The following is a 17,975-nucleotide window of genomic DNA, read 5'->3' on the forward strand; positions in this document are numbered from 1 at the left end:
ATGTACAAAACCTTTTCTGGAAGCATATTTTAAGGAGCAGGCTAGTCTGAAAATTTACTACTGTTACGTCTTAAAAACAACTTCTAAGTTTATAAATACATAAAGCCCACTTTGGATTTCAAATTGATTTGAGTCCTCAAAGTCATGTGAAACCAATTTGACATGTGAGTGAAAAAACACTCTTATCCTTCTAGAAAATTATACATCAGTGAAAGTAGATGAAAATAAATTCCATGTCTCAGATCACAGTCAGCACTGTTCTACTTGGCAGTTAATACCAACTTTTCCAAGTTTCCTCTTTGCCTTCTCCCCTCTGATATATGCTAAAATTAAAGATCCATGGAAAGAAGAAACCAAGATTAGCAACTTTCTTCTGCTCAAATAGATACTGAATGGGGAATACCATGAATCAGGATCAATTTTTGAGTGTTTTACAATGTGTGCAAAAACTACATCACTAAGCACCATAGAAAAAGATGAAACTATTTAAATGGTACTAGCTCTTTTTAATAAAAGCTATACTATATTAGCATTTTTTTCATGCAAATATTAACTATTCATACATGCATTTACTGGGCAGACAAGTTATGCAAATTCCTCCATCTGTGAGCCAAACAAAGCCGCTAACATAAGAAGTTCCTTTGATATTAAGGCTGAAGTAAGCAGAATTGTTGCAAGAAAAACACCAAAAAGGTTAAGATTTTCAAGACAAGCCAAGGAATTTAGGTCCATTTTTTGATTAATTACTGGAGCACGCAGAACAACATTATGTAGACTACTACAACAAAGAAGTCACAAGTATTTAACATTTTTGTCCCCTTATTTTTTCTTTTTAATAAGCTAAGAGATTTCTGTATCATGTTTTGCAGCTGAAAGGAGAAAAAGAAAACTTAGAATCATCAACAGTGGCCGTTTTCATTTGTTAGAGTTTTGCCCTTGACAGATATATACTGCAGGGTTGGGTCTCTCAGGTTTTCAAGAAGGAGGAGATATGGTGAAGTTTTGGAAACGAACTGGATTTTGACTAAGAGTACAATAAATCAGCCTAGCATTCCAGCTGGTCCCACAGCATTCAGTAACGTTTTATAGAAAAAAAGTATGTGCATACTGTAAGGTGCAACTTACTGACATCACTGTCACGTTAAACCCCCTGTGAACCCTATACCTGAAGTCATAATCTCTGCTTAAGAAGAAAGTGTAAGCATCCTGCAGCAATTAATTTCACAGCACTTATCTGCCACAGCTTTAAGTAAAATTCTTGTGCTTCTCAGAAGAGAACACCTTTCTTGGTTTGGGATACACAGCAACAAAACTAAACATGGGAATTACCTACAAGCCAACTCAGATTCCAGTAAGCATACTCATTTCAGGAATATCAGCAAACTTGTTAAGATTTCTTGAGAAACAACACAGTATTTTCACTTTCTAGTCCAGGTTATAGATTTTACTACTAGAAACACCAGGTAGTCTCCTGCCTATTCCCTTTTGAAAATACAAAGATGTGATGGATTATGACTGGCAGCTCAATTGCTGTCACACCTGTAAAGCATCTATGAGGGTACATTTCTCCAAGGAGCAACACTGGCAAAACTAGACAGAATACAACTAAGTATTCATATAGCTTTTAATGTAAAATGGACAAACTGAATGCTTAAGATAACCTCACAGGTCTGTGCCTGAATGAGAAGAATCAGTTTGGAAACTGCACTGGTAAAAAAGAATAAGAGAACCCTGTGTTACCATTTACTGCATATCAAGAAATAATACTTCAACATATGGTACTTCAATGTCCTCCATAACCATACACTACCAGCATACTGTACAAAGAAGAAATATAAATGGTGGATTTAATGTGACCTTCTAGTAGTATTTCCAGAGCACAGTAAACCTGAGATATATGATTGAAATTTAATGCTTTTCCCATTTAAGAAACTTACACGTTCTAAGTCAAACAAAAACAAAATTCCAACAGATACTTTCTTTTTACAATAAAGAAAAAAAAATTCAGCTTTGTGAAAAGCTATCAAAATTAAGCAGAGAACAAAAAAAAAGTATCATTCACACACTATAACTTGTCAAAGAAAAGGCAATGCCAAATTTCTAAGTGTCAAACACATATATATAATAAAAACATATCCTTGCCTTTTTGCTCTTTAACATAGCTCTCCTTACAGTTGTGCATGAGCTGTAGAATCCACTGATGCTGAGCACCAATGCACTGCCAAGCAGGGTCCCCAGGCGCATGAAGATCAGAAAGATATCTGTAAAATCCAGTCCAAAAATCACAGCTCTGACTTGACACACTAAAGGCCTCATTAAAACAGAAATATTTTTATATATATTTATACACATATATACACACAGATGTATAATTTTAAAAATTCAAGAACTTGTACCCAATGCAAACGCAAACTCTGCATTCTTGCTTCCTAATTTAGTGAAGCAAAATTTCAGCAAAAAAACCTTATAATAATAAACAAAAGCATATATATACTGAATATCAGATTAATATGTATTTTCTGTTGTGCCTCTAGAAGTGTTCTCTGGTAACCAAGACCTTTCTCTGTCAAAGCTGCAGATCAGTATTTCATGTTTCACTTGAAACCACTGATGACATCTCAAGCATATAAAATATGGTGTTTTGCTCCCCACTTTGCATGTCTCAGTTGGAACAGGCAAGTACAGAAGGAATTAATTTTTGGTGGCTCATTAATCCTAGCACGGATGTGCACAGGCAAATGTAAACTAAGCTCCTGGTTGTGGTCTTTTATTTTCCATTAGGATGCACACACACTGTGGTAGTGTATTTTATATGTATACATATATATACATACACACTCACATACACAGGTTGCTCCAAAAGTAATGCCTCCCCTGTTTATTTCTATGGAAACTACAACAGCCACAAAGAGCAAATTCTCAACTACAAAACAATTTTTCAATAGTCACCACAATTAGCTATGCATTTTCACCAGTAATAAACAAGAGCCTGCATGCTGTGCTCTCAAAAATCTGTCCCAGTGGAGGTGACTCACTGTCACCACTGCTGAAATGCATCTCCCACTGCCTCACTGTGCTCACACCCACTGTTTGCTCTCCAGAAATACTCAGGAACATCAATGAATGTCAATGGGTGCCATTTTTTCCCACACGGAGGAATCTAATGACACACCTTTATGTCATGCTTTCATGCTCACTTCCATCTCAGATGCCATTCTGTCACACTGCCTCTCTGTTGCCCTCTGTCTTTTGGCAACAAAAAAGAACATTGGTGGGATTGCTGTACACCAACATCTGCTTCTGAAGCCACAGGCCAACACGAAAACCAGGAGTCATCACTTTTGGAGCTGCCCGCACGTATTATCTTCTATGTATATAGAGTAATGAAAAGGATGAACAGGTTGCCCAGAGAAGCTATGGAGCTTCCCTCCTTGGAGATACTTCAAAGCCATCTGGACATGGTTCCGGGTAGCCCAGAGGGTGCCTCTGCTTGAGCAGTGGCTCGACCAGATGGTCTCCCAACCTCAACCATTCTGTGCTGTCTGACAGGGGTTCTTAATTACTGAAAGTAAAAAAACTCAAACATTCTGTCTTTGGGGGCAGATGAGTATCAGAAGCCAGCTGTTTTGATTCCTAAGAGAACACAGAAGCAGTATAATCTAATGTATGGCATTCATGACTACATGTACTGTCAAAAAAGTATTTTCAAAAAAACAGCAGCTGCTCTACTATTTGATGTGCTCTATTATATTCTGCATTAAGGAGACACAGGACAAATTCAAAAATTCAAGATGCTCAAGATGAAGTACACTAACTTCTCTGAAGCAGTGCAGTGAATGTTTAACTCCTTCACAGAAGTGATGTTACTATAATAATGCCTAAAGTTAATTAGGACTGCATTGCAAAAATTCATCATCCTTGTCTGCAGTACTTTCACAAACAAAATAAACTGTCAAAGCACAACTGGTGGGATAGATGGGAACATTACACAACCAACCACTTTGACAGGGTGGTATTTATAAACTATGAGCTCAAGTCTTTCCTCAACATTTAGGGGGACTTTAGTCATTGTTTAGATACAAAGTTAAAAAAAAAAAGAGTACCACTAGCATTGGAAATAATGCATCTCCTTGCTTGTTCAGTGATACGTTAAACAGTTTCTGAAAAGTATAGAAAAATTACCAGTGTAAAGAATGCTGTAAAATAAGAGGAAAATATGGACTGAAACTTCATCATGAAGTCTGTATACATACATATGCGCACACACTCATGTACACATGTCTATACACATATAGATATATACACTGAATATCTGAGGATTGGTAGGAGCACAGTATTTCAGATCTTGCTCTGCCTTAGATATTGGCGACATACAAAACGAACACATCAAGGAAGGAAAAAAAACTCTAAAAAGTACCAGTTTCTATGCAAATTATTTTACAGTTAGGATTTTTTAAATCTTCATTTAACTGAGGTGCTCACAAGTAAGCTTTCTTCATATCCTGCATCCAGGAAACTTAGACTAGAAAAATCACATCAGCATAATTAGAGCAGTGAATTTAATTTAATGGATTTTTATGTCGGGCTTTTTAAAATTTTTTATCACAAAATTATTTCAGATTTGTATACTTCTTGCTCTCCTGAATTACACTGTTCTACGCTTGGAATACATCTGGTTACATTAACAAAGTTTGCTTTAATGTAGACAGGGATAGTCTCACAGACTCGATAAATCTCAAGATAAGGGGCTGAAAAAAAACCTTAAAAACCAGAACAAAACAAAAAACATGCACAGAAGCATATACAAATCACTCTTCTAAAGAATCTGCAGATGAGTTTGTAAGACTTGGCTTAGATAAATAAGTTATTTTTAAGGTTTTCAAGTCTGAAATAGAAATAAACACTTGCCTTTTTCAAGACACACAAATGTTTAACGCTACTCATCTTAAAATGTAACTCTAACAAATATGCATATTTACACAGCACCAAGAAGAATGAGAAGGACTGCACCTAATTGCACACTGGTCACTGTCCTCATAAACTAATATAAAGTAAAAGGGCAGAAGACACCAGCGCTCCTTGCCTGTGAAATTGGGCTGGGTGAGTACAAAAAGCATCGAAGACTTCACACGGGTGTCAGATTTCTAAGAATGCCACATGCACACTGCATTTGATCTACATCTTTTAAGATAAGTGAAAAACTCACTGAGAATATAAAGCCACACTGGGAGCCCTACAAACACTCAGGGCTCAAAAGCCTGCAAGTAAAGTCATCAAATGTTTCAGAGCACTCTAAATTCTGTCTCCAAGGATTGTAAAGCAGGCTAACGTCTACTGCTAGGAGAAGGTCCAACCAATTCATGTTAGTACTCCTGCCATTGGCTTGGACATAACCTATCAGAATGAGAGCAAATATAGGAGTTTTAATGAAGACTAGGGAACTGCTAAACATTCATGAAATGTAAAGGAAATTCATTATTTAGAATGAATAGTAAAGAGTCAAAACCAAATTTAAATTCTAGTCTGAATTAAAACCTTCCTAATATCTGACTCAAAGTGATGCAATTTCAACACCAAGCTGAAATGTAGTACAAGTTAATATGCAGTCCATTTTGAGATCTGCATCTTGTAAGTGATCATTTCATAAACACCTTACAATGAGATGATTTAGAAGAAGCAATAATCTAAACATACCATCGTGATTTTTAAAAATTACAATCTCAATCACTCCATGAATGATCAAACATCAATCTAATATCATTATATATTCATAAAATCATGACATAATCTACTTTCAGCTTTAGAATCGGTATTCAAACAACCATAAAAAGTCACTACCCTACTTAGGAAACATTAAAATATACATCTAACACCACAAATCTGAAGAAGACAAAGCTAAATGATTACCTTATATAACGCTTCTGATCATGCAGTGTTGATGGAGTTTCAAGGAGTTTATCCAACAGAAGTTCCCTTAAAGCTTCTATTCTGGTTTCAACTTCAGCATAATCTAGGGGTGAGGAGAGGAAATAAATCTAATCCGCGTCTTCAGCAGTAGCATGAACTGAAAATTACATTATTTTTCTAGGGCATCAGACACCTTTGGATTTATTATGGAAAAATTTTAAAACATGAACCTGACATTTTCATATACAACAGATATATGAAAAAAGATCATACTTTGAAATCTTTCCAACAGTACATCAGAACCATTCACAGTCCCATTTTTAGTCATTGTAACTCTTTTTTCTCCCCCCAAAAGTCCGGTCTTAGTAAGTAAATTTGGCTGTGATTTCGTACTTTGAAGAATATACCTTGCTTAGAAGATCTGCTAGAAATATTGTTTAATTGTTCCTATATATACATAACTTTTAGGGATTCAAATCACAGCTCTCTTTAAACTACTATGTGCTTTTTAGCTTATATGTTGAGAAGAAACAGAAGTAATACAATGCATATCTTACATTTTTTGAATACTTGAACCTCTGTCTTTCCAAAGAGCGACTTTGCTTTTTCGTAGTCATTAATAACCACATCATAATCACCCTTAAAAACAACAATAAAAAACAAGTAAGAAGCATTTACATTTGTTAAAAGGCAACAGTAATTTCAGCAGAGAGAGGAGTATTTTTAAAGGTTTATACCTTCTGGATATTTCTTTCTATATTCAATGGGAGGTTGAAAAGAAATTTAAAACGCTGAAGAACATTGAGTGCATTTCTTGTTGAATCAGCTTTATCCTTGCGGCCCAGCACTTCTTGGAATAAAGTATCCGCTGTGTTACTGGCTCCTATTTTAAAAAGGAAGAATTTAAGGGAAATTAGAGCAAGTGATCGGATTAAATCATATGCAGATTTTCCTCACTTTAATGAATGGCATCATCATCTAAGCTTTTTAGAGAAAACGAATAATTATTGCTAAGTTTTTATTGTTTCTTCTGTTCAACAGTTTTAACATTTTACAACTGATGAAATACTATTTCAGAGGGAAACACTTAGCATTTTAATGTGGTAAGACCCCTGTGCAATTAAAAACAATCACTCTTTCCTATTTCAAATGCTTAACTTTGTTGCAGATATTTTATAGTTTGCTTTGGCTCCAGATCTACATTTTTACAACTAAATTATGCGTCTCAGGATATGGAAAAAATCACAGAAAGTTTTCTTTATTAGAAAAGTATAATTTCATTATGTTAATTAATGCCACAGTTTCCAGAGTTAGGACTGCAAATTTTGCAAACTTTCTGCATTCTCAAATTAATTCTTAAATATGATTAATAATGTTTGATTTTAGTGAATCACTTTTAGAAGTACTGATGATTAAATCACAGACAATGGTGTGACTGAAAAATTAACTGGTTGGTCACTGTAACAGAGTGAACAATTGTAGTCTTCACAGTGCATTAAAACCCCATTAAGTTTCATCATATACAGGATCAAGTCTAGGACACTAATTTCATGCAATTACATTTCTACATTATTTGTGGATATTCTTCAATACAGAAATCCTCAGAACCTTTTATAATGAAACTATAATGCATTCTATTTTGTAATAGAGTTTTTCCATACTTCCTGAGAGAGTAACAGTATTTCATTTATATTCGCACGCGATTATTTGCATTTTTCAACTCGTGACTTATTTTTAATTAACCAATAAAAGAAAAAAAGAACTGGAACTGTTTTAGCTTTTTTTGATCATTGCGTGTAAAAGTTTCTACATTATCTGGTCTAGTGACTATAATTTAAGCAAAGATGAAAAAAATTACATCAGTCTCACTGGGTGGCTTGCATGCCATTTTCTCCAGTCAACACTGTGGGTGGCCTGTTCATGTTAAAAGTAGTCTTTGTAAAATAATTGTTATATCTAAATAATGTTTAAACTTCGTTGAAATTTTGAAGCCCTGATGTAAAAAAAATGTTTTGTCAGGACAGCTATTCCTACTATATACCATTTAATATAAAATACTTTAACCCATTATGGAGAAATACACAATGAAAACAGCGAACTGGATATCTAAATACAGATCACTGATAAAGTTTGATTTTATTTTCTCTTGATGCTTTAAAAAAATGTTAACTTTTGAGTTGAGTAAATACATTCGGTTTGTTTGAATTCATATGCTTCTCATGCATTCCAGTAACAGTCAAGAAGAAACGTACTGCATTCGCAAAGTTAAGTTTTATTCACAGAACAATATTTCTTTAATTCAATGCCTTATCAAATGTCCAATTGCTTTTTCAAAGGCAATTAGCAACTGCAGCAACTGCACAGTGATTTCCATCTTTAGTTCAAAACTACACATTTATCTGTACAGAATTAATGAAGTAAAATCCTCAATTTAGGGAAATGATTTTACTTCTTTTCTGTTTTACTTGGAAAATGAAATTATGTTAAATGAAATGCCTTAATTCAATACTTTGTTCAGAATAGGTTTCTCTTTTAGGACTTAGAAAAACATTGCAAAATCTCTTCCTTTCTCTGCTCTTCCCAAATCCCTTCTACATTAACAATTTATCTGTTCACTAGTAATGAATAATCTAAAAGTAAACTAGGAAGTTCATGGATAAAGAATGACTGATTATACTTTCCAAATAGACAATATACTCTGTGCAAATTAATAAAAAAAAGCTCTTGTTATCCAACAGTTGTCTTACATAGAACCTGTCAAAAACAAGACATAAGAGAATTTGACTGACCTCCTCTAAGAGGCAATTCTTTGTGAAATTAAGTGCAGCCCATAGTATGCTTTTGTGAATATACGTTATGTGAGTTATTTACTAATTATATCTAGCAATCTAGCAGAAACTGCAAGCAGCTACAATCCTACCTACTGAAGCAGATTCTACTTCTACTAACTTACGACATTTCAATCCAATAATTTGGCACATTCTCTTTGCATGCTTAGGAGGTGTAGAAAGCATCCTTTGTCTTACGAGTTTGAATCAAGCTTTCAACATCAATTGACTTTTCATAGATTGTAGGTGCATATCTTAAATGTAAATTTCAATTGAAGATTTGAAGTCATTTTTGAAAGCAGACCCTGTAACTCAAGGATTACAGCAGCACTTGAAAGCCTGTTCTTTGCAGAGTAGTAACTAAGGACACTTTTGAATGGTCAGACAAGAAACAAAGCTTTGATCCTAAACTACTTTGCATAATATTATTTACTCTCTTTAAATCCTTGTATTCCTACCCCCCTGCCTTCCACCCATCATGACTTGCAAAGTATCAGAAGGAAAAGCAGCCAATTTTTCTTCACAACAGAGCCAAACTTAATAACACTCTGAAGTGGCTGGCAGAAGTTCTTCTACAGATCCAGTTTGTAAAAGACAATCTGCATTATCTGCATATAGATTTCAGCTATCAAGTGGAAAAGTGGTTATATATTATAGATACGTTTATCTCATAATAGTGCATACAAAAATGAGTCGTGAACCTTGGAACTGCACTTTTTTGCCTTTTTATGTTATGTAATGTCATGTAATTTTGTCAAAGGAAAAGTGCTCTCCAAAGGATCTGCCCTAAGTGCTTGACATGGCATAAACACATAACTAGGGATAGCACTAGCAATTCCAGCAAATCTTTCTCTCTCCTATCTCGTACGCACAAAAACATTCAGCCTGCATATTATATTTTGCACATGCAGACACACATTATCTTCTTTATAGCAATTGTGTGTGCATATAGTTGGTTTTGTTGGTGTTTTTTTTTTTGGAATAATGTTCAGTCCACATCATTACTGAAAAAAGCTAAAGCTGTCCAAAAAAAAAAAAAAAAAGCCTGCTTTATTTGTGCTCCACACAAAAACACACAGAGTCACAGCTTTCTTCATACAAGAGAACAAAAACAGTGAACTTCCATGTCACTTTCTTGATTTCACAAAACAGACTCAGACTGAGTCAGCTATCTGCATGTCAGTTCTGCTTATTGATACTGCACTAAGGGAAACATCCCTTCCTCTGTGAAAAAAATCACAATGAAACAAAGTAAAATTATCTTGGCAGAAGTCCCAGAATTAAAAAAGTTACTTTTTGATCTGCTGAAACACATACCAAACTGCACTGAATTCAAGCCACTTGTCTCAATGCGATCTTACAGCTAATACAGAGAAAAGAAAGTACCAAGAGCTTTTCAAAGTTTCTAAAACAAATGCTAGTTCCAAGTAGTCTAAATGATAACACAAAGTGAGAAAGATTCTGTTAACAGATCTTCCTTCTGCAAACAGTTTGTTTTTTTTTCCCTCTTGCTCAAACGTCTTACGATCTCAGTACTCGGTTTAGCTCATCCTTCTACGGCTCCAGCTATGCATAATATCTCTGCTGTTTTCTTTGTACGCTTGTAACTGAGATACAACCAAAATTAATTTAAAGAAAATGCTCTAGACTTCCTTTATTTTGACCACTGATGGTCATGGCAAAAACTGCCACTTATTCAAAAGGTGTTCCATTGCACCTAGAATAGCTACATCAAACAAGAAACAGCAAGAGAGAATGTACTGTTTTCTACATTCTACCATATTCTGAGGAATATAGTAAAGCTTGTTAGAAAGTCCAACATCCAGAAATAGTTGCTGCTGGAAGGACAAAACTTACTGTTCAGAACATTCTCCAGTTTTTGCGTCATGGATCCTTCTACTTTTTCCGTTCCATCCGCTTCCAGTTTTTGATGGATTGCTGGAATAAAGTGTCTAGTTAAAATGCAGAACATTTTAATAGGTGGGAATACATTACATCAAAGTGACACTTCTAAACATTTTTTAAAATTCAATATAAAGTGTTATTTTTCTTGTTAAACATAAAAAATACAAACGTTTCATGGCAGCAGAGCCTAGTGGAGGACAAGGCTCAGAGCCAGACACTGCAGAATTTTAACCATTACTTTAACACAGATTTACTCTACATTCTTCAACAAATCTCTAATGCTCAAGAAAAAAAGAGGTCAGGGAGGCAAAATAACTGCATTTTGCTATCTCGTTGTATAAGTATTAATCATCTAGTAATCTGGAAAGTAAGCACAATTTAAGCACAAAATAGTTACAGTCTGCAGAGCAAAATTTGTATGCTGGTCACAGTGAAAAGGAATTTCCAATAATTAAAGGCTACAAAAATAGTCACAGGGAATCTGAGTGACCCCAACTCAGACTTTACATATATCATATATGAAGTAATTATTTAAAAATGGTATTTCCCCTTAAAAACTTTAATTTGTTAGACTATGTAAAATCCTCTACCAATCAAAAGCTCCTGTTGCTTTAGAAAAAATTGAGACTACTAAAAAGCCTCCTATCACACTTCCTGCTTGTTCCCAATACAGTAATCTGAAGTTGATCTACCCTTGAAAACAGCGATGTTGGTCACTGTTTTTAAGTGAATAATAATATATTTTAGTTCAGACCACAGACACAGTTTTGAAAATATTCTCTCAGTTGTCTCAGCCTTAGTTTACTTTGCATGGCAAGGTTTCTCAAATGCATTCTCCCATGATGAAACTTCACCAGGATACGCACTCCATGAATATGTCTAATGTACTCCAGCCGATTCCTGCAATTCAACCCACAGGATGAATCCCTACTTATTGGTGGTATGTAGATGCACACCAAAGACAAAGGGAACACACCCTTAGTCAGGCATCACCCTTTAGCATCAGTCCTGCTGTGAACAGTGAGACAAGGTGGCTATTCTGAAAGAAGTTAGCTTTTTCTTTATGAGTCTCCAAAACTTGCTCAAAGGAAGAATTTTCATTTAAAAAGCAAAGGGGAAAAAAGGAAAAGTGACAATTCCAATTATCTTAAACGCTTAAATTTGACTCTTCAAATGGATCATACATATAGGATCTCAATAAGCTTTGCGTTCATGACAATGCGACAGCACTTTCATTTTTGTTATTTAATTCATTAGAGGCAAAAAAATCCAATGATCTAGATTTAGGATCTTAAGACAACACTTCAACAAAATGAACTGAAACTAACAGATCCCTGTACGTTTTAAGGAACAACAACAAAAATCTATTCTACAGATTGTGTATCCTTAACATTAGCATATTATTTTATGTATGACATGAACACCACTTACCTGTAAGAATATATCCACAATTTTGTAACAAAACCACTAAGGGTTCTAATGATATTATTCCATTTACATGCATAGTTGGGTTTGTGTGCAGCCAATTGTACTCTTTGCCAATAAAAACTGAAAGGCATGTTCATTAGAACAGCAACCACAACATAAGCATATAATTTTTAAGCCAAATGTTGCAAATACTACTGGAACTGTATCAAAGTGTAATGATAGGAAGTTAAATATTTTAAACTCATTCAACAGAACATTTTACTGAAAAATACCTTCTACTTGGATGTAGATTTAAGAGAAGAAGTTACATATTGTTTCAAGGATTTTTAAAATTAACTACTTTGGAATAATTAATTATGTGGCAGCAACTGCTAACTACAATCTTACTCCTGAAGCGGACACATCTCAAAATGTCCAAGATAAAACGTAACATCTGAAGTGCTATCAAAACCAGCTTTTATTGCAAATGCACACAAAGTATTCCTTTAATAAGCACATCAAGAAGTTTTGAAAGAGAATGAATTACCATGTTACCAATTTAAAAAATGTTAAGATATGAACTACATGGTTTATTGTTTTTTATTTTATTTTGAAGGAACCTTATTTAGACCTCTGTCATGATCATTCACCAGTTCCTGAAATTTTTAAAGCTCATCTTCTCCAAGCAGTTCTCCTTCACATTCCCCTGAGATGAAAATACACAATAGAAGCACTATTCCCTCTTCTTCCTTTTAAAATGAATGTAACATTTTTCACCATGGTAGCATTTAAAGCCTGTCACTTGGCATGAAGTATTTGAGATTCTTAGCTTCAGAACATTGGTGATGTAAATGTAGGAAAAAGTGTCACATTAAGTCAATTCATATATGTGCTCAGACAGAAAATTACGCCAACAATACAAACAAAAAACAGAGTATAAAGTTTTAGAGAGGTGAAAAGCACTATGGAGTACAGATAAAGGCATATTAACAGGCAGGATAAGCCAAGAGAGTTTTGGACCACTGTCTAAAATAAGGCACATTTTGAACATACAGAACATGTGTAGAGCTACCTACATTACTCTGTGTGCACAAAAAGGGAATTGCTGCATTCCTTTTATATCTTTAATATATTACTTTCTTCACCTAAGCTATTTTTACACTTTGTATTCAAATTTTGCAGTAAGTGCATTAATACGTATGGCAAAGTGAGGTTACAAAAAAAAGTTAAGTTTTCAAAGTGAAAAACAAAGTACATGCTCCTTCTGTGAGAATCAGACAAAACGTCTCTGAGTTAGAAGTTCAGGCAAGCAAAACACTATGCAGTCAAGGAAAATACGCATAGATGTAATCTGATTGGAAGGAACACAGAGATACTCAAAATGTCCTTTTTTTTCTTAGACCACGTCCATGTAGCAGTGGGCTGCTGCTGCCTAGGACAGCCGCCTTCAACACTTGCACCTACATGCTTTGCTGGATCTACCAATCACACGGCTGTAGTGCAGGAAAGATGAGATAATCTGGTGGAAAATTAACTTGGTAAAGAAAGGAGTTTTCTTTATTTATTAGTGAGTTTGCCTAATCCTTGCCTTGGCTGCACTACTGCCATACCAGCAGAGAGGAAGGAGCACAGGGCTGATGGAAAGCCAGCTTATATTTTCCACACTAGCCACTTCAACTGCAGTTTCATTCTGCAGGCAGTGATGAATAGACAGTAAGAAGGGCTCCCTTTGGAGGCCTAAAGAAAGGAGGGTTGGGCAGGATATTTTTCTTGAACTACCAGTTACCCTTGTCTTAGTTGGATTAACAGTAGGAAACCTAGGACAGACTGTTTACCATTACTGATAAATTTTACTGTGAGTAGCACAGAATAAACGAGCACAGGATCTGGTCTAGATGCTTTAACCAGAGCCAGAAAATTAACTGTGTTTTGTATTATCTTTGCCTGAATGTGCTTAAGTTGTTCAGTTAAGTAAGAATATTTAAAGACTTGCAAGCTTCACAGCTACAGCAATATAACTAACTTGTAACAGTGAAGAGACAAGTTTAGAGCTCAAAACCTTCAGCCTATGACTACGTTCTTCAAATCGGTTATTTTTTTTTCCCCAAAACATATGCAAAGTTCAGCATGGCAAATAAATGACAGCACAGGCCTTGCAGTAAAATAAACTAGCAATTAATTTATTGTTGCTTGTGTTGAAAACAATTTTATTTAATCTAAGGAAGGATACAGTTTACTACTTGGCAAATGTAAATCTGTAGCAAATTAAACTACGCTTCCAAGGTTATACAATTTCTGACTCACAAAAGGCATTCTTGATTTACTCATTAGATATTTAAAAAACATACTTTGAGCTAAACACCAAGAGTAGTATTATAAAAACATCTTCAGTCTAACTCATCTCCAAGTGACACACATGCAACTTTTCTACCATTTTCTGATGAAAGGAGGTTATGCATGCACTTAGCATATCTGAAAATCTAACCCTTTTGCACAAAAGTATGGTTAAAGAAGAAAAAGTACCCAAAACGTACCAAAGGTTTTCAGTCAGACACAGAAAGAAAAAAAAAAAAAAGAAGAAAGAAAAAGAATTGACAGAAAGGAAAGACTGACTCAGTAAAGTAGTTCAAAAGATCTCATGTGGTAACCATAAACAATTTGGCACCAAAGAACATTAATGAAAGGATGAAGAACACATGTTAACATGCTTCCAGCATTCATGGCAATGACTGAACGCCTTCGGTTTGCTTTTTAGAAGGATGTAACAATTTTCTGTAATTTGAACAAAACAGTGTCATTGATGAGGACAGCACATGTACATAGGATAAAAACTCCTCTGAACAGATTCAACAGGAGTGTATATATGTAGTGCATAATGCAATACTTAAAGACAGCATGTCAGAAGCAGTGATAATACATTAGTTTCTTTAGGTTTACATAATGAAAAGTTTGTTATTCTGGCCAATAGCCTGTACTGCTAAGTATAATTTTTTTTCAGAGAATTTCCAGATATTTTTGTGAATTATAGGGCAAACTTGGCCTTATTTTGATAAACACTACTAAGCCAAGCCAAAATTACAAAATACTGAAGGTAATATTCTCTTTAATTGCATTTTGTATTTTGTTTCTCTAGCATTTACTTTCTCAAGTTTAATTACACAACACAACAAAATTTCAAAAGACTAAAAAAAAACAACCACAAAACTAAGGCACAGAGCCAGGAGGGGAAGTTTTATGCAAATAAGTGACCAAATGTTGTTTAACAACAATGTGAGAGAAAAGTTAACAGACCTCACTGAGGATTATATATAAGCAAGTGTGACATTTTCAGGCAAATACTTCAAAAACAGACCTCAAAACAGGGTTTATTAGCCATCCTTAGATTAACTAAGATTCAAGGACTGGACCCGGGCCCACACCAGGATACTTGACAATTTTAGAGCATGAAAACTGCTATGATCTTCGTGTTCCTCTTTTGGAGATGGTCCAGAGGAATCCAACAAGGATGACTGAAAGGCCTGGAGCACCTCTCCATTGAAGATGGGCTGAAGGAACTGGGCTTGTTCAGCCTGGCAAAGGGAAGTTTGCGAGGAGACCTCACTGAGGCTTTCCAATATTTAATATTTATAAACATGAGGGAAATCAACTTTTTTCATGGGTAGATAGTGATAGGATGAGGAGGAATGGTTTTAAACTAAAGGAAGGTAGATTTAGATTAGACATCAGGGGGAAGTTCTTCACAGAGAGTGGTGAGGTGCTGGCACAAGCTGCCTGTCCTCTTCAATACCTTTATTGATGACCTGGATGAGGGCACTGAGTGCACCCTCAGTAAGTTTGTGGATGATACCAAGTTGACTGGAAGTGTCGATCTGCCTGGGGGCAGCGAGGCCTTACAGAAGGATCTGGACAGGCTGGATAGCTGGGCTGAAGCCATTGGGATGAGTGTCAACAAGGACAAATGCTGGGTCCTGCACTTTGGCCACAACAACCCCAGGCAACAACCCCAGATTCACAGAACACAACAGACAGCTAAAAGCTGTCATGACTTCATCTATTTGGAGAAATTCTGCTAGTAGTTACTGTTACCAGCTTACATCTCTAAAAGTATGAGCATTTACCATAAAAACAGGTACAGGCTTGGGCAACAGAAACTTTCTGTGGACAGAGACTATTCCTATTTTTCACTTGTTCTAATCATACTACCTTCTTGCTTGAGACACTGAAAAAAATTGTTAGAAAATGCTGTGCTAGAACCTTACTTTTTATGAAGATTATGTTAATAGAAGAATTTGTCTACTGCAGAAGTTCATTGCAGGTATTATATAAAGAGAAAGCACCCATTTGACACTAAACTACCTTTCACCATTTACTTGTTTGACAGGAAAACCTTTATCAGGTCATCTTTATCTCAGTAGGCATTGTTCATTGCAAGCTCATGTCTTCCTTGCTATGTTTAGCATTGCAGTAATAAGTTTTCAAGAAAGAAACTGTAATGAGAAACAACTCATTTTCCCATTGTGCCTAGCTGATCAATAATTCCCATAAACACAAATACAAAATATATGGTAATGAGAGTGCAATTGCTTCTTATTCAGAATACATATAATGTGGCACAAATACCTTAAGCCTTCAGACATGAGTACCCCTTGGAAAACTACATGGTGAACTCCTGAGCATATCAGCTATTGTTTCATGGCTACTCAGAGCCAGGATCTTAATTCTTAAATCATGTAAGCTGCATCTACTGTTGAGCACATGCACACACATGAACTGTAACTCTGAGGTGGCTGATGTGCTGTCAGATATATGGCATACACACAGTATCCAAGCTTATCACAGGCTGCTTGTTTCCACAGCCCCACTCTTTCTTGTTCTCTACAAATTTCCATATTGAAAATTACCAGGAATAATTGTTCTTACTCTATGAAACCTATATTCCATTGCGTGAAGCAGGAGGGAGACGATAACATAAACAGCAATGCCACACTAAAACCACTGAACACAGACATATTCTAGCTTTTTAAATTCAGCTGTATGACTCGGGTGCTAATCATGTGTTTGAATTTGGTTTAATCAAATGCTTATATCTAAAGAAAGACTGAATTTAAAGCTCAAATTCGAAAGCTCCACACTTTGAAGAGCACACTGCATTGTCTTTATATGCCAACATGAGTGTTATACTGGCACGTTTCTACGGAATTGGGCAATTAAAGTGGCCATTATTTGTTTATTTATTTATTTTTTACCGTCACTAAAATAAAAAGAAGCACTGCAGCCTAAGGTTTCTAAAGCCCTTTTGGAGAAGTACATTCAAAGTAAATCCATTTTCTAGCTTTCCAGAGGATTCCAGAGGATTCATAAGCAAATTGGAACACAATTTGCTTATGGCAGTAAAACACTATGTCTCTACGAGGATATAAACAGTAGCGCTTTTAGGAATGCTGCTTTCTAGGCTGCAATTAGAATTACGGGAAATAAATCAGCTGAACTCTGTGATGCTGACAAGTGGGTCAACCTGAGGTGCCCAGTCCCCTTCAGCTCAGCTTACAGCTCCCTTCAGCTGACGAAACAAACTTCCTGTTGAACATCTCTGCTGCGACACAATCACTGTCAAACTGTCAGCTAAGCTAGCAGACAGTGAGACATGAGGATCTGATAAGGCAATTCTATTTTCCAAGAAATTAAACCAAACAAACAAGGGTTCTGGCCTATCCAACCACTTATTTTCTTAACAAACCCTTTCTTACACGAGTTCTTATATTCGCTTTGTTCACAGTGTATGAGTTAAAAAACCACATACAAACAGATGTGTAAATAGATGAATATGAAACCGTAAAACGAGTGAGCTCCCTACAAAAAGTAACATCCTATACCAACAAAGCAGAGAGAATGAAGAGAAATAACAACACACTGACTCTCTGCTACACA

General features: G+C 35.5%; 1 protein-coding gene across 1 annotated transcript in view; it reads right to left on the reverse strand.

Moving 5' to 3' along the window:
* Positions 1-17,975, reverse strand: part of EXOC2 (exocyst complex component 2) — a 132,696-nt gene that overhangs the window by 69,706 nt on the left and 45,015 nt on the right. Inside the window, exons 7-11 of the mRNA XM_042869566.1 lie at positions 10,593-10,673; positions 6,645-6,790; positions 6,465-6,546; positions 5,908-6,010; positions 2,143-2,261 (exon numbers count right to left, since the gene is read on the reverse strand). Coding sequence (XP_042725500.1) covers positions 2,143-2,261; positions 5,908-6,010; positions 6,465-6,546; positions 6,645-6,790; positions 10,593-10,673 — 531 coding nt within the window. The remainder of the gene's footprint in view (positions 1-2,142; positions 2,262-5,907; positions 6,011-6,464; positions 6,547-6,644; positions 6,791-10,592; positions 10,674-17,975) is intronic.

This window comes from Lagopus leucura, unplaced genomic scaffold (genome assembly GCF_019238085.1).
Source record: "Lagopus leucura isolate 7727_CA_CO unplaced genomic scaffold, USGS_WTPT01 Super-Scaffold_100002, whole genome shotgun sequence".
In the NCBI taxonomy this organism is placed as follows: domain Eukaryota; kingdom Metazoa; phylum Chordata; class Aves; order Galliformes; family Phasianidae; genus Lagopus; species Lagopus leucura.